Genomic DNA, 25000 nt, shown 5'->3' with positions numbered 1-25000 from the left:
ATAATGAGCTTATAGTTTAGAGGGGGAGATTGACATTCATATAAATAAGTAATGTATAATATATAATTTAAAGATAGGTACATAAGTGCTATGGGGGTAGAGAGAATATCAAGTGTCCAAAGGTCTTAAAAGCCTCTTCCTCCAAGAAGCCTCCCCCTCCAAGAAGACTTCCCTAATTCATTTCCAATATCCTAAATTATGTAAACCTCAAAGCCTAAATTGGCACTTAGATAATTTCCTCCACCCTCAGCACTTATATTGCTGTATTATCAAATTTTCATTCAAGTACTTATTGAATAAAATGCTCACTGCTATAATCATTGTATCCCTGTTCTTTCTCTTGTTCCTTCAATAAGTAAATTCTTTATTTTTGTCTGAACCTTCCAGTAGATTGTAAATGCCCTAAGGAGGACTTTGCTTCTTGTAACTTTCCTAAGCACGTAGTTCAGCGTTCTGCACAACTGATACTATTGATTGGTTGGTTGATCGATTGACTGAATGCTAACAATAAAATCCTATTATATTTTCAAACAATAGGTCAATGGTGTTTACTGTGTTGCACACTTACTGTGTGCAGAGCACTGTGCTAAGCACTTGGGAGTGTACAATACAACAGGGTTGGCAGACAAGTTCCCTGCACACACACTTGTTAAAACTTTCCACATATATTTAATAATATCTACATTCAGAGGCAATCTAGATGTTCCAAATGAATTCATCTCTTCAACTGTGCTCAAGAATCAGTTATCCTCGATTCCTAAATATTGCAATGACACTCAAACGATTAGGCTGGGGATAGTGAATATGGACGTATCGAACACTAGATAAACAAAAATGAAGGTACAGAAACCTTTCATCACTAGAAGCCATTTACTGTAAGTTATTCTTCGCTTCATCTCAAATCCCTTCCATTATTAGAAGAGTGAAGCAGAGCCACTGTGTTTTCTTCCTTAATCTGCTTTCTCAGATGCCCATGCACATCTCTAGGTTGTATGTGTGTGTGTTTATGAGTGTGGTTGTGTAAGCATGCATGTATTTTTGCACAAGCTTCTAGGTAAGTTGTTTCTGAGCAGAAGTTACAGCTCACCTTGTAAACCCAAATCCAATCAAACTTACCATTAACATATTATTTAAAACCACACTCCCGGCTTGAGGAATATTCCTTATCAATATTTCATTGGGGTATAGTGAAATTGCATTAAGTGTTATCATTCAGGATCTCTCTGCTTGCAGTCAGAAAGCGTGCAGACTATAGCAAAGGTTGGACTAAGAGAAAGGACTCATAAATGACAGCTTTTCGTTCTGTTTTCCCCAATAAAGTTAATGGTTTGGAAAAAATCAGCATTTGGGTGGAAAGTTGCTATTTAATTGAAAGAAGATGGCTTTTAATTGTAATGGGATTTTGTATTTGCATGAATAAGATGTGACAGTTGCAAACACACTAGAAGTCACACTTACATAACAGGGACTCAACTTCTGGATAGGATTTAGGAAATACATACAATTTTATCTCTATAATTTCCCTGGGCCTCTTACGGTCTGTGATGTTATAATGTTGGAATATTCTAGGCACATGACCAGATATTTTGGGCACCCTACTGGTTAGCCAGTGAAATGTTATGGGACTGGCACATACGTTCCCCATTAGAATGTAAGCTCCTTGTGGGAAGGGAACATATTTACCAACTCTGTTATACTGTACTTTCCCAAGTACTTCCCACAGTAGTCTACACACACAAAGTGCTCAAATACAATTGATTTCTTTGGAAATACACGAAAAAGGACTATGGAGGATGAAATAAGGGGACATTTTGATACACAGGTTAGTATAAAGACAAAATAGAAGAAGATAAGATGCTAAGCAATGCCATTATTCTGTTAGGCTAATGGACCACATGTCCAGGACCCTGTCTCCAAAGGAGACAGCAGAAAGCTTGGATGAACCATATGATAGTTGCCCTACTTCACATCTATTTCTCATAGTTATGGGTGGACCGTCCTACATCCCTAAATTTTCCTCATTATCCCTGAATGTCTTCTAGTAGTCATTTTGGACAGCTAGCTATGATTTTATCCAAACTCCTCTTGGACTTACTGATATGTTTAGCTTCGGCAGCTTCTTGTGGGAATGCATTTCTCATTCTTACCATTTCCTGGGTGTAGAAGTGTTTCTTTTGGTTTGTTTTGAACTTGTCACACTGAAATTTCGGTGGGTGCCCCTTGATTTCAGGCGCGTGGGACTTGGTCCACATCCTTTAGGACTCAGCTAAATACCTGAGTTTCCCAAAGGCTTCCACTTCCCAAGTGAGGTATTTTCAGTTTAAATTTTAATGGAGATAATGATAACTGTGGTGTCTGTGGTCAACACTTATCAAACTCTGGATTAACAATTGGGGCAGGGGCCATGATGAGATAGGGAAACAATTTTAAAAATCACGAGATGGGGGAAATGGGGGGTGAGGAGGTGTAGAGACGTTAGGGAGGGGTGGAGGAGGAGAAGCCACTGGGCGGGGTGGGGGTGGTTCCCTAATCAGCGCCAGTGCTTAGAACAATGCTTTGCACATAGTAAGCGCTTAACAAATACCATAATTAGTCGCTAGGTGGAGTCACCAGGAAGGATACGCCTATCCATTTTACTTCCACTGAAGTACAAGTTGGGTATCCTATTGGGATAGAGGACTCAATATAAAACATGTATGCAGCTGTATTTTTCACCTATGATTCATTGAGTACACAGTTCAAAGTGGCAAAGCAGGATTAAACTCAGGTCCTTTTGACTTCCAGGCCCATGCTCTATCCACTAGGCCATGGTGCTTCTCGAGGAGGGAGAAGCTTGAGGAAAACTTCCTTAACATTTTGGGTACCTATCATGCTTCAAGCAATTAGTCCAACTGTATTTCAAATGATTTTTGATGAGTTTACTGAAAGAGCTATCCAGGAAAAACCTCCAGAAGATATGGACTATTCAAATTATTTTAATGTAGTACTGGAACAAGTGAATTGTTTTTCTGTCTATATTCTAAACAATCAGTATATTACCCACTTACCCAGAAGGGCACATAATAAGGTTTAGATGCTGATTTCAGTCATTTTGCTCTCAACGGTTATAAAGGAAGTAAAGAGTTAAAAAAAATCCATAATATCTCTGGGGCTGTATTTCATTTATAAAGTTATTCTGATGCTGATGACTTGTGCCCTGTTGTTAAGGTGCTTTTGCTCCCTACCCTGTATCCTACCATTTGTAAACACATCTTTTTGATGTTTCTGCCAACATCCTGGCAACAATGCAGTGCAATTTCAAATGAGCTAATTAACTTAATTGTTGATGAAGCATGAAGCAGTTCATTCACCCTGTTAGCTGCACCATGACAACATAAGCATCTCAGACTGTGAAGTTACTCATCTCCATAAACTGATCGGTAGCTTTCTATTTAGGTCTATTGCATGGCCCAAACCTGTAGTGTAAAGCTCACCTTAAAAATGCATGTTTATTTTTCTACTGCAAATCAAAACATTGGATGATCCTTCTAAAATATCCTGGGGGGGGGGTCCTTAGAAACGTAGTACTTAAACATATTTTTGATTTTCAACCACATAGCTGAAATCTAGCATAAATGACTATTTTTCTGCTGCACCAAGTAGCAAATGCAACTAAATGTGGTATTGCTTAGATTTGTTGAAACCCCTAGAGTTAGTCATCTTCATTCTTCCAGTTATTTGTTATTATTTAACATGGGGATATATCCATATCCATATATTTGTGGTAAATGCTGAATATTGAGCTACTGCAGATGAGTCTAAGAAGGATTAGATGAAAACATGGAAAAAACATTAGCATGGAAATAATGAGTGACTGTAAGAATGGATACATTTTTCAGAAAGTCTATGTACAACTGATAGGCTATCACATTTTATATTTAGCTGAGAAAAATATTTCTAAAGATAAAAGCTATTCTTTCATGCGACCTGCTCATTTTCCGATACAAAGAGACTCCATGGCAGTGATGAAATAAAAAGAGGATCAAATTATTTTCTTCAAAAGCCTGAAAATATATTTTGGAGGGCCAAAGGGATAGCCATTTGAGTCTTGCAGGTGGTCCTGACTAACGAGTTGTCCAGGACACAGAGATAACAACTGAGAGGTTTCCCAGGGAAATCTTCCTTACCGAGTTCAAGTTCTCGACTTCCTTCCCCACCCGCTCCCGAGCTTCCCCGCTCCCTCCTTGCCCTCCCCCAACATGGACCCAGGGGGACCTACTTTAAAAACTGTCCAAAATCTTCACAAATGCTTTCACAGCCAGGCCATTTGCAAACTCCATGGCCGTAGAGGGTATGAGAAGCGCCAGTCTCCTCATGTGAAGAGCTGTAGCGAAAGAAAACATGGAGTCAGATTCATCTCAAAAGCCATAATCGTTGGAGGCTGCTAGCGCCTGTCAGGTTACGATCAGTGACAAACAGGTCAAAACAGGTCAATTCAGCTCAGAGCAGTCAGAAAAATGTAATCGTTCTATTGAATAGTTCAACTGCCAAGGCTAGATGATGTTCCAATTAGAGAAGAAATAGAGCCAAAGATGACTGTTAATGAAGGATGAAAAAATAAGATGACTGTATAATACTGTATGCTAATTCTGCCGTATGACCGTAATGCAACACTTTACCTACAAAAAAAATATGCAAGCAAATGCGGTCAAATACCAAAAAAAAGTATTTAATGTGGATGGAAGACACCTATGCATAATGATAATTTCATTGGGATATGGGTTTTTCTTTTACAGATCAGATAATTTTGACATACAAAATATTTTAGTTGTATTTTGCCCTGCTTGAGTTGTAGTTGATTTAAACAAATTCATTTCATTTAGAGCAGATGGCATCAGCTATATCTTTATGTAATAATCAAAGTCTTCTGATCATAGAGAGGAACATCGGCAACAGATACTAGAGAAATCAACCAACTTCTCTAATATATAATCATCAAATTAATCTCAATTAAAACAACAGCATGAAAGCATCCAGAGGCATTCCATTTTACAATAATGAAAACTAACGAGGAAAAAAAAAACTGCTATGATACTCAAATGAAAACCACAGCCATCAAATTAAAGACTCCTATTTTAAACGGAACAATAATGAAACGGAATGTCTCTTTGGAAAAATAATTGTTTACTCTATCAAGAGTTTGTTATAGCCAAGATGAAATTCATGTTAAATAACAGATCGCTATCTGTCTCCTCTAATTGATCTATTGAACATATGGTTAAAGAGTTGTGGATAATTATAGATCTATCTTAGCTACTTCATTTGGCTGAATAGTTAAAAGCAAGAAACTGAGTTGTTACATGTGTCATCTATAAAATCTCCTTTTCATGAGCTTTATTTTTGTTTATTTTTTACTGAATCATTTTTAAAAGTGGATGCACAACAAGATGCTCATGGTGTCTGTGTGTGAAATAACCCTGACCTAGAAGTCTATTTAAGCGGCAGCCCCCTTCATGAGGTTAGGCTAACCCAGGGACAGTGCAGTAGACAGCTGCGAAGTGATCCTCTGAATTAGACTAACACAAATCTCAGATTCAGATCTTTGGGACCATTTAGGCGCCAAACACTTATTTTTCCCTTGTAGTGATCTGGACTCCTCTACACTGCAAGGCACTTGTGGGAATGGGATGGGTCTATTACCTAGATTGTATTGTGCCTAGGACTGTGTTTGGGACCCAGTAAGTGCTCAATAAATACCACTGATTGATTGGTTGGACATGAATGACACTCAATTCAGTTCTGCTAGAGCTGCTAGAACTTGACAATAGAATTTGGGAATGTTCTCCTGACAATGCAAGTTTGTCTGGGTAGAGCAAATACAGTGTTGGAAAAAGCAGGTGTGTGTGTTTGTGTGTATATGCATGGCACTGGACATGGGAAGTACTATAATGGAACCTTCTCTTAATAGAAGGTTCTGCAAAAAATAAATAAAACATCCATATGTTTTAGGAGAACTGGGTGTACTTGAGTAATTACCGCTCAATTCCACTTTCCAATTGCTCCTTCAGTCTTTGATAGAGATATTCTCAGCTAGTCAGAGATGGCTTTGTATAGGGTCTGAAAATTTCACTGTATTAGGATCAAAATGGAAGTCAACCTGATTTTTCCAGTCTTTTAGGCTGGGCTTGTATTTGTGCAGCCATGAACACACACTCACCCAGTTATGGGTGTATATATATACAGGAAATTCTCGACTTCAGATGTTTCAAATTGAGATGAATGGCACTTATAAAGTTTCAAAACGTATACCTCCTTTCAGCTTTATAGTAATTCAATTTGGACTTTACTAAATGGGCACTGGGGGATGTGGGAGGTAGGCGAGAGCCATGATGAGATAGGGAAACAACTTTAAAAATCACGAGATGGGGGAAATGGGGGATGAGGAGGTTAGGGAGCGGTGGAGGAGGAGAAGCCACTGGGCAGGGTGGGGGTGGTTCCCTAATCAGCGCCAGTGCTTAGAACAATGCTTTGCACATAGTAAGCGCTTAACAAATACCATAATTAGTCGCTAGGTGGAGTCACCAGGAAGGATACACATATCCATTTTACTTCCACTGAAGTACACGTTGGGTATCCTATTGGGATAGAGGAGTCAATATAAAACATGTATGCAGCTGTATTTTTCACCTATGATTCACTGAGTACACAGTTCAATTTCGGTAAAAATTGGGCACCAAGGCCTTGGCTCTAGAACCAACATTGTAATATTACTACTTCATGAAACAATGTTGTATTATAACATTGTTCCTACATGAAAATTGGTTTGGACTTATTCCTAAACTGTTTTCAGGAACCAATCATGCTGTAGGTCTGAGGACTTCCTGCAGATGTTTTATTAATTTTTATTTATAATAATTTATTATTCATATACATGATTGATATGTAGGCATACATGTGAGATTGTAAAGGCTTTGATTTTGGGTTTGTGTCCTGGGTGGGTTCCTCCTTATTGAGTTTTCTCTTTGGCATTTCATCTGGGTTTTCCTGGGAAGTTTGGGGATGACTTGGGAAGCCTGGACAAAGCAGAAAGAACTATCTTAGGAAAAATGCCATTTAAGTAGCTCAATGAGGATCAATGACACACACACAGTGACTTTGGAGCCATTTTTACATTTAATGGTCTGGGAATGCTAGCTATAGGACATATGTCATCTCCCCCGATTAGACTGTAAGCCCGTCAAAGGGCAGGGACTGTCTCTATCTGTTACTGATTTGTACATTCCAAGCAATTAGTACAGTGCTCTAGACATAGTAAGCGCTCAATAAATACTATTGAATGAATGAATGAATATGTATAATTTACATACTTAGCAGCAACTCTTTTTTAAATGGCATTTAAGTGCTTACTTGGTGCCAAGCACTGTACTAAGCGCTCCTTTTAGGAACATGTTTGAGAACACATGGTCTTGCTGGGCCAAAATATGTGGGGTCTATTTTTTATTTTTTATTTTGCAAAACTTCTGAGAGATTACAGAGTGTGACCTAAATTAGAGAAAGATCCACTGTACCTGAATCTGAAAATTTTCTACCGCTTAAGCAATATATCAATGCCTCGGAAGCTGCTATTTGCCATAAGCATGAACAACTTCCTGCAGGCAAAACACCTACCAAAAGGCCCAGATGAACACAAGAACAGGGCCCATGTACAGATCTTCACTTTGGGATGAAACAAATAATTATTCTAGGTGAACAACTCACAAGAGGTTCTGTATCAGTGATTTTCCCTTTTTGACACACCTTGGCGTTTTAATAAATGCCCATTTCTAGTCATTATTTGTCTTCAAGGATGAAAGCAAAATCTGGGGCCCGACGATAAGCCCAGGCCCATTCTCGCCGGCATTACCTGTCTCGCCTTGCGTTTAGAACCGAAGACTGTCCATTCACTATGGAATGATGAGTTATTGGTGGTGATGCTTTGGAAGTGGTGGAGGAGGTAGTAGAAGAAGAATTGTTAGTAGTGAGGTCTAGCCCTCCATGTTTAATGCCGTTGTCTTCCATAGTGTGAACGCCAGTCACTTCTTTCCATAACTGCTGAATCTCAGCAGGACTTAAGCCAGCTATAAAATGAAAGAGAGCCCCACTAATATAAGAAAGTAAAAGTTTTGTAGAATGAGCAGTGTTATTAATGGAGTCATGCCAACAATACAGGTGATGCTCTCCTCCCCACACAATCAACACGTGATAGTAATTAATAATAATAAAATTATTATTTTTCCCTTCAGTCCCCGTAAAATGCATTGCCTCCCTCCTGGGTTATAAAGTGTCCACTCAAGGCCACCGATTTCAAGATTGTTAAGATCACACTTTATGAAACAAATGAGGATCAATGAGAACTGGTGAGTAACCTTTGAAAAGTAACTGCCCAAACATCCCGAAAAAGGCTTTTATGATCATATATCGTGCATTTATATAATTAACTTCGAACCAAAAGGTGAACAGAAGTCCAGGCAAACAAGCAATCTGGCCGTAAATTCTCACAACCTACTCTTTCGGGGATTGATTCTCCTAGGACCTTAAATTGTCATCTGATACTATGAGAAGAGCGGGAACTCTTGTAGTTCATCAGGGGGCCATTTAGTGTCTACAGGGTGCAAATCTTGCTGCAAAGCATTAAATGGCCCCCTAGTGGTCCGAGGGAATCATTGTTCCTCCCAAAGTGCTTTACCTCCTTTGTAACTTTAGGCTCTGGGACAACAGAGCTCATTATATTTAAGGGCACTGTGCTTTTTCTATAAAATCATCTTACGCTGCATCTTTCTCTCTATTCCGAGTAACACTCTTTAGCGACGGGGGACTTAGACCCAGGTACAAATTGATAAGAGAAAGTATGTTTCCTGTTTGAAAAATATGCATCGAAATATACATTTTTAAGAGTATGGAGGAGCAGAAGCCCTGAGGGATGAGGTTATTTGTGATTACAGAACTATTCTTGTACTCGATTCCACTTAGCAATCAGCAGACAAATGAATTCATTACACCCAGGGTTGAATTAAGGGAAAACTAGAGTTGATTTGGAAGGGCTAGTGAGCACCTGGAGAACAAACACTGAAGCTATTGTTTGTCTCTGAGGGGCCCCACGATCAGAAGAGAGTGTTTCCTGAATAAGGCTCATGGCTCTCCACCAACAGCCCGGTCATAAGTTCAATGGCCAGGCACTGAACCTTTCATTAGTTCAAGTTTGAATTATTGGGTAACACCTACTTGAGCAATGGCTAAACATTTCAAGGCCGTTCCTAGAGACCAGGTTAGTTCCTAGTGCTGTTGTCCCATCAGATAATCTTTGAGGGTCCTGCAATTTCTCAAGTTCCCAAATGACCGCCTCCAAGTGGAGAAACCTATGCAACTCCAATGGGAACTAAAGTGCATTTGCTTACAGTTGGAGAATGAGGTCCTTAGAGGAGACGGTGCCTCCGCTTATCTTTAAAAACAGAAGATGTTTATCCTACTTTTCTTCCAGTTTGAAAGTGAATGGTCCCTGCCATCAAATTCTAAGCAGGACTCTCAGTGTCTCACAGTAAGTCCTGGAGATAGAAGGGAGCACGTACATAGCTTTGAAGGACATGATTCTACTCGGTGAGCTATATTGAACCAACCAAGTTCCTGTGGCAGATGTTAATTATCCTCCAATAACTTTTTACTGTTTTTCATGGCCTTTGTTAAGCGCTAACTACGTCCCAGCCACTGTCCTAAGTGCTGGGGTAGGTTCGAGATACCTGGGCTGGACACAGACCTTGCCCCACATAGGGTTTACAGTCATAATCCCCATTTTACAAAAGAGGTAAACGAGACACAGAGAAGTTAAGTGACTTGCCCAAGGTCACAAGGCAGACAAAGGGTGGAGCTGGGACTAGAACCAAGGCCGTCTGACTCCCAGGCCAGTGCTCTTTCTGCCAGACCACACTGCTACTCATTCTATTCTAGTTTTCAAGATATTTTAGAAATAATTTGAATTGTTAAACATTGCTTTTGAATGTGAACAAATTGATGGGAAGTTCAAATACATGGCTCCCATTAAATTCTCTTAATAGAGTTGGCAGAAATTGAAGAATCAGAAGGTTGGAAAGGGTTGTTCAGGACTCTAGGCAGACCTGCTCCACCCTTTCTCAGAAAAGTATTTGCCTATCTTATTTTTAAAACTCTTAATGGAAGAGACTTCCATGGTTTCCTGCAGAAACCCATTATCTAATCAGAAGTTCCCTTATTCTCTGCTGCTTCTGCAGCAGTTTCAGTAATAACTCACCCACTTGCCTGCGATCTAAATTACGGCAACACCACCCAATCACAGAGGTAGTTGCGTTCTTTATGAATGACTTGACTGACAAGCAGATAAATGGGCCTTGGTGAAGCAGTTGTGGCCTAATGGAAAGAGTATAGGCCCAGGAGACAGAGGACCTGGGTTCTAATCCTGACTCCACCACTTACCTGCCAGAGGACCATGGGCAAGTCACTTAATTTCTCTGTGCCTCAGTCCTCCATCTGCAAAATGAGGATTCAAAACCTGACCTCCCTCCTATTTACAATGGGAGCTCCATGTGGGATCTGATTATCTCACAACTACCCTAGCACTTAGTACAGTGCTTGGCATAGAGTAAGCACTTAAAAAAGTACCACAATTATTAGGATCAGCCAACCACCCACCTCCATCAAAGAGATGAGGATCTGGGTCTGCAAAAAAAAATCCCTGGTCTCCTATAAGTTCTTTATAAAGTTGCCCCAAAATCTGGTGTACCAGGCCAATTTGCTGAAAGACCTAGGAGAAGAATTATATCACGGTTCTCGCAAGTAATCCTCATCAAAATTCACTCAACGTTGTATTAGTCATGGCAATATAGTATAGTATAGGCCCTGTTGGAACTGAAGAACCTATGGACTCAAAGATGCTTAGCTTCACATTCTTGTACACAGTCAGGAATCACACTGTCATCACCTTTAATGAATTTTGTTTTCTCGAGTGACAATTCTCCAACTCTAAGAGCCCCTAAAGTTTCTAAGTGCTCATACCTTCATCCAAAAAGTTGGCATCTGCTATTTCTACAAGGATGTCATTTATTCCTTCATCCGAGCCAATAATTAAAGTAATGTTTTCCACTTTGAATTGTCATACAGGTGCACTATGTTCGTGGTTCTCTTTGGAAACTACAGTTTGCATATTTGAAAATGGAGAATCTGTAGCGTGTTAGTGATAAAGTGAAATTTAGGGTCTTAAGGAATACACTGCCTTGCTGCACGTTGTCAAAACCCAGCAGGCAATTTAAATAACAGCAGCAAGAGCCCTCTTTCCCTTCTCACCAATCACACGAAGGAATGTGCAGGTAGCTGCTAACAAAGCACTACAGACAGATGAGGGGTGAATGGTCAAAACTGAGTAACTAATGGTCAGGCATAAACAAGTACATTTCATCAGCAATCGCAGTTCAATAGCTGACAAAAATCAATCACTGAAAAACTTCATTAAGACTGGGGTTAAGGTTAGGTTTGGGGCCAAGGTTAAGGGTAGGGTTAGGCTACGGGCAGGAGTTAGGATTAGGGATAAGGAAAAGGCTAGGGTTAGAGTCAAGGGTCAGTGATTGCTTTGTGAGGTATTTACCATTTGACAATTTAACATTCGTTGGTTGGACGCATTGATGCTTAACAATTGTTTCCTTGCTGATGGTTTGCTATAGAGTGCCTTTTTAAGCACTGTGATGCTCAGATCTGGAGCTTCATGGCCTTCATCTAGGAGGATTCATTTTTTTTTGTTTTTGTATAATTATGAAAAAATTCTAGATACTCCCTCAGTAAACAAGCTCCTACTCTAGTATTTCTTTTTTGTTTTTTGCAACTGACCCAGATTTGAAGGGGTATTTTCTGCCCTGGTTGGGCTCCTTGGACTATCAGTCAGTTAGGCACAGGCAAATAGCTTTCCCAAAAATTTCAAACATAGTTCCATTGAAGGTGTCTTCTGAATGGAAGTGGCTAACTTCACATTGATTGGGTCTGAAGTAAAACACAGGAGGATTTCTCAGTTTGTTATTCTATAAGGATCTTGTGGGCGTACTTGGGGGATTAGTCTATGTAGTAAGCAGACTTGTCATTAAGAAAAGGATATAGTGGATGCTGGAACCATGGACTCAAAAATGTCCTGCTGAATCTAATAAAGGAGTGATGAATTTTCAGTTCATGGATTGAATATTTCTCATGAAACAATGACTTCAGAAGGGTGAACAAGATCACCACCAAATGTTAGTGCTTGGTCATTAATAGGAGTCCCCTCTGTAGCAGCACTATGAAAACTGAATCAAAGAAACCACGGCTTGTATTGCCTAACATAAACAGAGCAAAGAAGCCCGATTTATCTTTTCTTTAACAGAGCTATTCCGTGACTCCCAGTTCTGTACAGCTGATAAAGGACAATTTTGTAGTTCATTATGTCTTATATTTAATATTAGTTTTCATCCCAGATGCTTTTTTGGATGCATTAATTCACCACAAGCCTTGCCTCTCTCCTTCCTTGACAGAGGAGAGGCAGTAATGGTGGAGGGGAAAAATAATATTGAGTTGAGATAAAGCCAAAGGGGAGCTGTAACTAGAAGACACTATAGTTTAAAGGTAGCGATTAGGAAAGGTTCAGTGAGATAAGTTTTTTGAAAAGCATTTCACCAAATAAATGAGAAAATGGGTACATTATTACTCCTGTTCTCATTACAAATGTTGAATACATCGTGACTTTTCTTATTTTCCAAATTATTTTTGCATGAATGTCTTTTGAACCCGATGGAAGTCACTGAGATCACAATCATTTTTCATGAAAAATGTCTGAGAGGACATTAGAAGAGATCAGTAAAGCTGTCCACAGGTGGGTCACATTTACTTTATTTCCCCTTCTTTTTTGTCAGTTCTTCCAAATGGATGGCCATGTTTTATTTAAATTGGCTAACACAGTGCTGCTTCTCTGATTTATTGAGGATTTTATTATTATTATTATTTTTGGTCTTCCCTAGGTCCTAGGCATTTTGCAGAAGAGTAGGATTTCACTCTATGTCTCCCTCCCCCACTCTTCCCTCTGTCTCCAACGGTATGAGGCCACATTCACATGGCTATGATGATCTAACCAAAACAACCCTACTGTTGCCTGGGATCATGCAGAAATTCAGCAAAAGTGAGTTTTTTTCATCTTATCCCAGAAAACACTTTAGTTCTCTGTTTCTCATAGGCGATATGGACCTGGTCTGGGTAACAGGATAGGATTTAAACTGGGAAGGCTATGACCTGTTCAGGGAAGACTGGGAAAGGTACACTTAGGTGGTTAGCCGTGGCGCAGATCTGACCCCTTTCCATTACACATGTTCACGGCAAAATAAAATTTTAAAAAATATCCATACAAACTTTAACATATAGAGACTGTGGTCTTCATGTTAAAGCCAGCCATTATGAAACTAATTTTGCTGGGTTTGGGTTCCTCTTTATTATTAACTAATGTATGATTAATACTAAAGAAAAGTAGCTATATTGGGACAGTCATTTGCACGTTCAACCGAGAAATTTAGGCTTACAGGATTTTTTCCCCCCTTTTAAGAGCTTAAAATGTCTTTTCTTAAACCCAAAACAGAACCTGGAAGGGTCACAATTTTGTGTCAGTGTTGTAGTGATTCTTCAATAGACTAAATGTTGGAAAACAAAAGGCATCCCTAATTAACATGAATGTTTCAGTGATAGCAATTTAAAAATTATCACAAGATGGATGGTTTATCTCTAAATATACCTTGGAATCTCATGCGGATTTCTTTTGGCATGACTTTTCAAATTTTATTTTCCAAAAATAAAAAGGTTTCCACTTGATTTTATACACGGGCTGGAATTTGAAACGTGCTTTTGAAAAACTAGGTGGTGATTTCTCTAACAGGACTTGTCCACCATCCCCTGAACCAGTTCACTTATGTTAAATGGAGTGCTCAGAGTCTCACTAAACCCGTTTTTCGTAATTCCTCGGTGTAAATCAATGGGGCTTGAATTGTGTTGCCATTATAAATTGTTTTCAGCCCATAAGACTAATAAATACGCATTTAAGATCTCACAAAAAAAATTCAAAAGCAGTTTTCCCCAATAAAAGCATGTAGTAAAATTTTTCAGGCTCAAGAAAATTGGTAGTGCAACAATATTAACAATAAGATTTTAATGATAAACTAAAGCACAGAGGTTGTAAAAGAAAAAAAATGATGATAAGGAAGCAGAATCTTTGGAGATCACGGCAGCTGGCTATAGAGTGGGATGGGGTGCAGAAAGAGACCTGAGGCAGGTCAGTTTTTCCGAACATACCTTGGGGCAGAGACTGGACAGGAAGAGCAGCCTGGCCTGAAGGAAGGGAAATGAGTCCCTGACGCTGGAGATTCAGCAGGTGCTGCTGCTGCTGGAGTTGTTGCATTTGGAGGAGCTGCTGTTGGAAGACAAGCTGCTGGGCAGCCAACTGCTGCTGCTGCTGCTGCTGCTGCTGGAGAAATAAAAGTGGAAGAGCAACAGCTACCATGCAACGGTCCCAGTTCCGACGGGGGAACCGGCACGCTCTGCGGAACTGTGTGCGGGCTGCCCTACTCCCATCCCCCACCCACCCGCGGACACCCAACTTTGCGGTTGGAGCTGGGGCATCTAGTGCGGCTCAGTGGATACAGCAGGGGCCTGGGAGTCAGAAGGACCTGGGTGCTAATCCCAGCTCCGCCACTTGTCTGCTGTGCATTCTTGGGCAAGTCAATTCACTTCTCTGTGCCTCAGTTCCCTCACCTGTAAAATGGGGATTAAGACTGGGAACCTCATTTGGGACAGGAACTGTGTCCAACCTGATTAACTTGTATCTACCCCGGTGCTTAGAAGAGTGTTCGACCCCTTGAAAGTGCTTCACAAATACCATAATTATTAATATCCCTAACTTTTCTGTCTCCAGCCCCTCTTCCCCTCAGTGCAAATCTCTATTAGGACTCTGCTGGTGTATCCAGCTGCCCGGCTTCCTTTGGGACAGATTTCAAGGGCTCACTTTAATTCATTCCTTCATTCATTCAATCGTGTTTCTTGAGCACTTACTGTGTGCAGAGCGCTGTACTAATGTGGAATGTGGGAATTCATTTCCTTTACTCGGCCCTTTTCAGGTGCAAAACCTGCCACCCTCATGCCTTAATAATTCCCCCCTCATCCTGGGGGCATGTGATTTGGTGAGCAACAATTTCACATTCACTGTGGACACATCCTCCCCTTCCCAGAACAGGGAATAAAGACTACCTAAGAAGCCCTGCTCCGGAAAATACACACTCCACTTGTTTTTCTCTTTTTGTCCTGAGAAACTGAACAATAATCCCGTTAGGAGAGTCTCGGAGTTAGCATGGGAAATTTTTTCCAGCTGTCTGCCAATAAGGTCACACTGGGGGAGAAGCTGACAATATCTACTTCACTATAAGGGGCTGCAGGACGGGGTCAAGGGAAAGTCAAAAACTGCTCTTCTGAAACAAACAAACACAAAAAACCAGCCCCCCGGGGGGGTTGACAACAAATGTAACTAGGCTCCAAAAGCAACTCCTTACAGCAGTCTGAGCTTCAATAGCGCTCTTGTTTTTCCAACCGAGTAAGTTTGATCTGTAGTGGCCCATAAATATGGTCTCTAGTGATCTATTAGTAAATTGGGATGTAGCCTTCATTTCACTGGCCTGTTCCCTCTTCCTTCTTTCTCTCTCTTTCTCTCTCTCGCACGCGCACGTGCTCTCTCTCTCCCTCCTTGTTGGAATATATTAAATCCAGCATTATGTTCAAGGCAAGGAAATGGCCTATTATAACTAAAAGTATAACTTTCAGTTTTGTGAGGCATTACAAGACAAACCAGCACTCTTTTGACTCTGGAGGGTTTGAAAAGGGAGTCACACTTCACAGGAAGACAAGCTGCTGTGCAAGACCTTTCCTTTTTAGTTTGGGGAAAAGAGAAACTTCTGATGCGCTCACTGGAAAACAGACTGCATAATGGAGTAAGTCATGTGGATTGCCCAAAGCCTCAGGAGAAATAAGGGAGCAATTTCTATTCCATAGTTGATGGCTGTCTGAAATTCTATTCACAAATCCAAACAGAAACAAAGCCTCAGGAGGTCAGAACTGTTTCCTGTACGTTTGCATAATGGGCAGCTTGAAGACAAGTCGGCGATACCTGCTGATCAATTTAACTACTTCAACATGTTTTGTTTGTATTATGTTTATATTTGATGCAGTTTGCTGACAAGAGCACGCTTGGCCCGAGAAGCCAGCTTGTCAGATTGATTTATGAGCACATCAAACTCTAACTTTCTACTCGCCACTCCAAACCTACAGTAGCAGTTCATTAATCAGGGGCCTGTGACTTTGAAATCTGTGCGCCACCAGTTTTTTTCTTTTTTTTTAAACATAACACCGCCCCCACCCCCCCACCCCCCCACAATAGGTGGAATTTGCATGTTCTCTGAGCTCTACCACTGAGAAAAGATAAGGTTCCCTCACCAACTTAGATGCTTGGTGAATGCAAGATAATCAGTACTTTGTCCACCACACAGCTTGCTCTTTGTACAGTGCGATTCATTAGCGAACATTAGACGACAGCAGCACTGGATGGTAACTCCTCGAGTCCCTCTCTCCGAAAAGGGACAGTCTGACTGTCACTGTCATTAGGCTCGGTGAAAATATATAATAGTGCATCTTTGACAGCAAGAGCCTTGTTAGAGGACGAGGAGAGGTTGGGGCTGTTGCTTCCCACCCCTTCTCAACCCCGGACTATTAAATATCAGTGAGGTTGCCAGATCCTACCTCTTTTGCTTGCTTTCCTGGATGCTGCTGTTGCTGCTGCTGCTGCTGCTGCTGTTGCTGCTGCTGCTGCTGCTGCTGTTGCTGCTGTTGCTGCTGCTGCTGTTGCTGCTGCTGCTGTTGCTGCTGCTGCTGCAAAAGCTGAAGATGTAACTGCTCTTGCTGTTTCTTGTAAAACTCTTGTAGTTGTTGCTGAATAAACCATTTTGACTTTAATAAATAAAGGCAAAAGTTGCATGTATTATCATTCTCCTAAACTCTCCTAGTCTGGCACGTGGCGGAGTCGCCTTTTAGATTCCCCTCGTGAAACAAATACTGTGTTTGATTTGAAGAGGTAGATCTACATACATCTTTTTTTTTCCCCAAGGTAGCTCTGAAATTTTCCAATCCAGAATCCAAAATATCCTAAACCAAAGGGTATAGAAAATCTGCATTCTACAGGGAATCGACGGGGATAGATTAATTCCTCAAATTAGTAGCCCTGAATTTTAAAAATCATCCTCCAAAGCACTGAACACTACCCCGTGCGTGAAACCAAAAATTCGGCAAGACTAAACAAAATTGGCAAATTCTTAGAAGGAAAAACAGAAGTTAATTAATCTGTCAGCTTGTTCAGTAGGACGCCAGGCACCCAATTTAAGGTGATTTGTCTGCAACGATCATATTTCTAGATATGAAACTGTTTGAACATACAAAAACTGAGGTCAACAGACATTTTCCCCATCATAATGAAGCACATGTACAAAAATTAATGAATATAAACTTCACATTTTACTGATGTTGTGAATTATGATACCATCTTCACTTTAAAAATACATTAAGAGACAAGTGTCACTAATTCCAGGTGTAGTGTGGTAGGAAGGCTGACCTTACTTCTGCTCCTTCCAAAGCTCTATGTGAGCAATGTTTTTGGGGAAATGGAAATGAGAAAGAATTTTGCCCCGGTAGTAACGAGGTGGAAAATTTGAATTTTAGTACTGCACTCTCTTTTGCCACCTAAAGGGAGCACTAGATGGTTTTGGAATGGTGCAGGGAGAATTATCTGCAAGTCTGTTTGCACTTTCTTTGGCAAATGCACCTAGACATCAGTCCTTTTGAATATTGATCTGTACCGTGTTTCTAATACACCTGTCACTGCTGCTAATATTTTGCATCGTATAATACATGAAAATGGCAAGAAAATTCAGCATCACGCCAGTTTACAACCAAGGGACCTTTGTATCCTCAAAAGCTGATCGCCCACCTTTCTTTGGAAAGCTAGTGAATGTCCAGTGCCCACTGCAAACCCACCGTACGATCCCCAGCCCTTGGTAAAACAATCCTCCTCTCGGTCCAAAGCAGGTAACCCACATTACCTGCTGCAACATGACCGCTTGCTGCTGTTGAAGAAGGGCCTGAAGTTGCTGGGGAGACAATACTTGCTGCTGAAGAATCTGCTGCATTTGCTGAGGGGTGATTACCTGGGGGGTCATCATGGCCACTGACACAGGCACCTGTACAGAAAAAGAGAGACATCATAATCAAGGCATTTCCATTCACCTACATCCCTCTCTGCATATCATTTTTCAACTGGGTCCCAGGGCTGGACCATCCTCTTTACACAGTATTTAGCGCTGTAAAGTTCCCGCTTCAGAAGGAATCTGTGATTTTCAGACCACGGTTCTGTGGCACTCGATTTCCAGAGGCATCAGATTTCATCAGACTCAAGCTTTATGTTTCACATCTCTTATGTATTGCTGCGAGAGATTTGAACATTGGCTAGTATAAATGTGTATTTAAAAATAAATGATCACATGGTAGGGCTCTCAACACTTCATAATCAATCACCTTATCAAGTGTCATAATGTTACAAATGGAAAACCTATGGAGACGGTTTCCAAAGATAGGATTAAAATAAACATTAAAGATTAAACATTAAGCAAAAATGCTTCTCACCCAATAAATACTTAAACTAGTCAAACATATGTGCATTATTCTAAAACTATCAAACAAAACACAACCGGCAGTGCTTCAGCTAGGCTGATTCGCACCAGGAAAACAACGGAACAGATACATCTCGTGAAACAGGGAAACGGGATCCTAGGATTCTGGTACCTCTGGACCCATTCGGTGTTTTCACTCTTGCCTAAATTAAGCCAAGAATACTGGAAATCTTCATATGCTCCAAATTAAAGTTTATACATGTTTTCCTTCCCAAGGATTTTTCTAGTAAATCCTTTCCTTTCTGGGAACTAAAGAAGAGGGAATCTCGGCTGGAGGACTGAGAGATGGAGGAGAGAGAGGCAGAGAGAGGGAGAGAGACACAAGGAGAGAGAGAGAGGAGCAGGAAGAGAGAAGGAGAGAGAGGGAGAGAGGAAGAGAGAGGACAACAGGTAGAGGTATAAAAAGAGGGAGTGAGGCACAAAGAGAGGGAGAGATAGGAGTAGGGAAAGAAGGAGAGAGAGGGAAAGAGGCACAGAGATAGAAGAGCGAGAGGAGCGGGGGTTAGGGGGAGAAAGAGAGAGAGAGAGAGGCGGGCAGGAAGAGAAAAAGCAAGGGAAAACCAGAGTTCAAGATGTGTGGTAGGGAAAAAGAGTGGGAGAAGGAGGAACGGAAAGCCAGAGTAAGGAGAGAGGAAGAGGAGGGAGGAAAAAATGAGAGGGAGAAAACCTGGTATGTGATTCTAAGTTAACAGCTGAACAGCTAAGGCAGACACCAGTTTGAAGGCGTTTCTTTCACTAACCGATCCATAATCAAATAGCTAGCCAGCCTGGCAAGTTTGCAGCCATTGGAAAAGCGATCTTTTTTCGCTTCTACAAAAACACACTTCATGTTTTCTGTAAATTTAAGCAACGATTTATATAAATATCGTCTTGCAGAAAGTTTTGGGACATCACACCTCTTTCACAGCAGAAAAAGATTATTAATCGGTATAATGTAAAATGTATTATGATGGTGAGTTCTTTTCAAATGTGCCCAACCTGAGACTTTTTAATAAAGAGTGAAAAAATAACTGACAACAAAATTAAACATTTAGGATTACATAGAAATCCAGTATGCCACATATTTAAATAATGAAATATCCACACAAATCCCATATATTTCATTTGTCATGCTTTTCCATCCCATAGTGGTACCTTAAATACTGATTAAGTGACTCTGATAGGCTAATGTGAAGAAAGAAAATAAATATAATTTTAGAAAGAGCAGTGCTTTTCAAAATAATCTCAGGTTTCTCAGTGCTTGCCGACCTGCTTAAAGAATTACCACACGTTGTGGTATTCCAATACAAGGCTCGGATATTTGTGCTGTACAGAATTGACAGTGACACAAACAGAATCCCTCAGATAATCAGTTGCTTAAGAGTGTTTTCGTATTTTGTTTTTTAAAACATGAAGACCTTATTTACAGAATTGTCTGTCCTCAGAAACTAGATCGGGGTGATGGGATTTTGGAAAAAAAAAGTTTATCTCTCTCCACCAATCCCTCATTCGCTCCCACAATCATTCTGCTTCACACTGCCTCCTAACAGCAATGAATCAAACTGAAATGAAGGGGCAGAGGAAGACAGACCTGTTAAACTTTAAAGAGACGGCCAATCCATTTATATCCCTCCTATAAAGTCTTCCATGGTAGGAGCAGTTTGCCTCACTTACATCACCCATCAGCCTATTGCCACTCTGACTTATTATCCTTCCTCAGGCTGTAGGGATTCACATGCTTAATTATCTCTGGACCTACAAGTACAAACACTTCCATATATAGCACTGATAACCACTGCCCTTTGAGTTTGCTGCTTTTCAAGCTCAGCTTGCCAGGCGAAAGGTGGATTGGGAACCGTGTCTTGTTGATTGTGGGATTGCTCGACACATAGGGAAGTCAAGGGAGCCTTCTGCAATGCCTGTGGTTCTTACAGGTCTGTGTTTTCTTTTTTTTTTTCCCTCGGTAGCCCAAATATTCACTTTCCTCTTTGGAACAGTTGAGCTCACCTTGATGCCTATCAATCCCAACCCTTACCCCCTCCTCCCTCCCTATAGGCATGGGGCTATGCTAAACACTCTTAAAGCAAGTCAAATTAAACATAGCTAACCCCAGATATGGCCCCCAACCTCCAGGAGCTTTCAATCTAAACCAACCACTTGAATGCAGGATAGCCTCTAGACAGACAAAGGAGCATATCCTCAACTGTAAAACCATAAAGCAGTGCATGGTACAGTGCGAGGACAACAAATCGGAAAGGAATAGTTTGTAAAATACAGGGGTCCTTTCATGTGACTGCAAACTTTCGATTGTTAAATCGTCCTCAGAAGCATCTTCTACAGTTTTCTACTGATCAGAAGCAGCACGGCCTAGTGGAGAGGGCACAGGCCTAGGAGTCAGAGGTCATGGGTTCTAATCCCTGCTCTGTCACATGCCTGCTGTGTGACCTTGGATGAGTCAGTTTAATTCTCTGTTCCTCATTTACCTCATCTGTAAAATGGGGATCAAGACTGTGAGCCCCATGATGGACATGGACTGTAACCGACCTGATTACCCTGATTACCTTATATCTACCCCAGCGCATAGAACAGTGCTTGGCACATAGTAAGTGCTTAACAAATACCACAACTATTATTATTATTATTACACAGCACTTAGAGATACACTAGGAATACCAGGAGTTGTCACAAGAAAGAGGCATGATGAATCCCTGTTAACATATTTCCACCCGTGTCTTAAATTAAGACATTTTGCTCCATCTTGTTGAGAGAGTTAGCTACTGAACAATCACTGTAAAGTCTTCCCATTTCTTTTACTTCTTTAATGCTCGCGTTACTCAGGATACTGCATCATGCCATATTTTGCATTGATAAAATCATTTCCCAGACAGTCTGAGACTGGGAAAGATTGACTAATTTAAAGCAAAACTGGGGCTTAGCAGTGATTAACTCTGGACTTGGTAGATTATTATCAATGTTACTAAAGGTACAGAAGAACCATCTGATAAAATGTACGAGGTATAAGTTAGAGCGGTATGTCAAGGAAGTAATTTTCTGCTTTACATGGTGTTTGCCTAATGCCAGTACAGGCCTAGACTTTAATTCCTGGCCCAATCGAGACTGTGCCAGGCGTGGCTTGTTAGCGTATTCATTAAAAGGACCAGAAGAGTGATATAAGCTACTGGAGAGGTTCCTACTAATTTAAAGCACTACAGAACCAAACAACAGTGACTGCCCTCTCTAGAGGAGAGATATGTGAAGAATCTCCAGGGAGAGGAGAAGAATTAGGGTGGATCAATCAATCGTTGGTATTTATGGAGTGCTTACTGTGTGCAGAACACTGAACTAAGTGCTTGGGAGAGTACAATGTAACAGAATTGGTTGACATGTTCCCTGCCCACAAGGATCTTAGAGGGTAAAGGGGAAGTCAGACATCAAAATACATCAAGAATCCCTACAGAAGTGCTGTGGGGTTGAGGGTGAGGTGAATGGCAAGTTTTCAAAGGTTACAAATTCAAGGGTAAAGGAGACACAGAAGGGAAAAGGAGTAGGGGAAACAGGAGCTTAACCAGGGAAGGTCTCTTAGGGGATATGTGATTTTAATTAGGCTTTGAAGGTGGGGAGAGTGATAGTCTATTGGATATGAGTTCCAGACCAGAGGCAGAGGTATCAGTGGTGATATGGCTGAAGCATCAGTGGTGAGACAGATGAGACTGAGGTACAATAAGTAGGTTGGTGTTAGAAGAGAAAAGTGAGCACTCTGTACTCTCCCAAGCACTTAGTACAGTGCTCTGCACCCAGTAAAAACTCAGTAAATACCACTGATTAATTGACTGCGTGCACGGGATAGTAGTAGGAAATCAGCAAGGTAAGATGGGAGGGGGAAAGGTGATTGAGTTCTTTAATGTCAATGCTAAGATATTTCAGCCTGATGTGGATGAAGCTGGGCAACCACCGGACGCTCTTGAAGAGAGGGGGGAAGGATGGCCCGAGCAGCCAGGAAGCTTATAGGGAATATTGAATCCCACAGTTGCCAGGGTTGGGGTGGAGAGCTGGGGCAGTTTTCCTACACTAGGGTCCATTACCCTCTACACCCCTGGATCATAGTGAGCACTCTCACTGCCCTGGATTAATTGTTGAGTGGAAGAAAGGAGATTCAATTAATTAGGTGCTTCCTCTTTGTTCACCTTTACTATTTACTGGCAGAGAGATGGAGACAAGGATGCTTTAGGAAGGACTTTATTGTCTGAGTCTGCTAGAAAAAAGGTGGATTGTAACATAGCAACAGGCTGCAGACATCTGGGGCATCTCAGAATGCTATTGGCCTGGCTTACCAGGTCAGAGATTTCTATTCTGAAAAGGTAAACTATCTGAAGGTTACTTGAGAAGCAGTGTACCCTAGTGGAAAGACCACAGGCCTGGAAGTCAGAGGATCTGTTTTGTTTTTTTTTTTTTTATGGTATTTGTTAAACGCTTACTATGTGCCAGGCACTACCCTAAGCACTGGGGTAGATACAAGCTAGTCCGGTTGGACAATGTCCCTATTCTACATGGGGCTAACAGTCTTAATCCTCATTTTATAGATGAGGGAGCTGAGGCACCGAGAAGTGAAGTGACTCGTCCAAGGTCACAGAGCAGACAAGTGGCAGAGCCGAGATTAGAACCCAGGTCCTTCTGACTCCCAGGCCCATGTTCTTTTCACTAGGCTACACTGCACCTGGCTGACTTCTAATCCCGGCTCTGCCACTTGCGATGTGACCTTGGGCAAGTCACTCAACTTCTCTGTGCCTCAGTTTTCTCATCCATAAAATGGGGATTAAATATGTTCTCCTTCCCCTTAGACCGTGAGCTCCACGTGAAACCAGTTCTCTCAGAACTTAGTGCAGTGCTTGGCACTCAGTAACCATTTAACCAATACCACAATTATTATTATAACTTGATATATGTTGTAATAGTAATAGCAGTCTTTATTAAGTGTTTACAATGCGCCAACCACTATACCAAGCACTCGCTCTGTGATGAGTCAAAAATACCTAAAAGATATAAAGTCCCTCTCCCTTCCCTCCCTGCTCCTAGCAAATGATGTCAATTACAAGGGTGTGCCTATCTATATGTGTATACATAGATATATACACTACATATATGGGAAAGGGTCTGTTTATTAGCTAAAACGCAGAAAAATCTGAAAAGTAATCAGAAATAGCATCCTGTACAGAAGAGGATTCAAAGGTCATGCCTTCCAGGGAATGAAAAATGGAGATACGATAAACAATAGGTCACGATTCTTACTCAGAAGAAACAGAGCACAGTCTAGCGATCCTCTTCAGACTAAATATATCCAAAATGTGTTGCATTTGCATATTAAACACCTCCCTTAATTATACAACCCAATTACGTGAGGATGATTCTCTGGGTAGGTGAATAAGTCGACCTTATTCCCCCGTACTGAACATGAACAGGAATACTGTAACTTTATGACGCATTTTAAGGTAGACGGTAATCCTTCCCTCATTCTGAATGAGATTCACCGACACCATTCATATATCATTCACATAATTTGATCTTTCAGTTTTTTTTAATTTAAAAAACAGAAACTTCATTTGGATTATCCTGTAAAACATTTTTGAGAAAGGGCATTCCCAAGTTAAAATTTTATTTACTAGTAACCTCGGATTGTACATTTTACAGCTGGATTTCCCCTTCTCTCCTCTTCCCTTTTCCTCTCCATAATATCTGTATCTAGACTTTATTTGAGCATAAGTAACAATTGTATTGAACCCCTTCCTCCAGCCTTAATTCAAACCTTGGCTACATATCTAATATCTATCATAATAATAGCCTTTCAAAATCTTCCTGGTTTTACGGTATTAAAAAGAACTGACAATGAATTGAGTGGTATTTGTAAGCTTTTCATCAAGTAGCGAACAGGAGTATTTAAAGAGATCTTGGATGGACAGTGCATATTGCCACTTAATACAGGCTTTTAGCAGCAAGGAAACAGTGTCACAGCACAGGCAAACTGAACATCTTGAACAATGAAATAATAGACAGAGAGCCCTTCTTTGCATTATGATTCATCTCAACCACATTTCACATTTCGGGTGTACTCTGAGCCATTACTCTATGATTATTAGTATTCATTTAGCTCCTGTTTAATTACTTTAATAAAACAGAGTGTTTTTTGTTATGGAAGTAGAGTTTGAACAACTTTAGCCTTCTGC

At 40.8% G+C, this 25000-nt stretch overlaps 1 protein-coding gene across 9 annotated transcripts in view; it reads right to left on the bottom strand.

Moving 5' to 3' along the window:
• Nucleotides 1-25000, bottom strand: part of FOXP2 (forkhead box P2) — a 537816-nt gene that overhangs the window by 51059 nt on the left and 461757 nt on the right. For 6 of the 9 annotated variants that reach the window (XM_029073155.2, XM_029073160.2, XM_039913233.1 and 3 more), the window contains 5 exons: nt 18177-18314; nt 16825-17031; nt 14335-14506; nt 7883-8096; nt 4259-4363 (listed from right to left, as the gene is read on the bottom strand). In XM_029073155.2, coding sequence (XP_028928988.1) covers nt 4259-4363; nt 7883-8096; nt 14335-14506; nt 16825-17031; nt 18177-18314 — 836 coding nt within the window. The remainder of the gene's footprint in view (nt 1-4258; nt 4364-7882; nt 8097-14334; nt 14507-16824; nt 17032-18176; nt 18315-25000) is intronic. The other 3 variants (XM_029073165.2, XM_029073166.2, XM_029073167.2) reach the window with 3 other exon arrangements.

The sequence above is a fragment of the Ornithorhynchus anatinus genome, chromosome 10, assembly GCF_004115215.2.
Source record: "Ornithorhynchus anatinus isolate Pmale09 chromosome 10, mOrnAna1.pri.v4, whole genome shotgun sequence".
NCBI lineage: Eukaryota > Metazoa > Chordata > Mammalia > Monotremata > Ornithorhynchidae > Ornithorhynchus > Ornithorhynchus anatinus.
The sequence above is the reverse complement of the archived record's forward strand: the minus strand, read 5'-3'. Positions and strand labels throughout refer to the sequence as shown.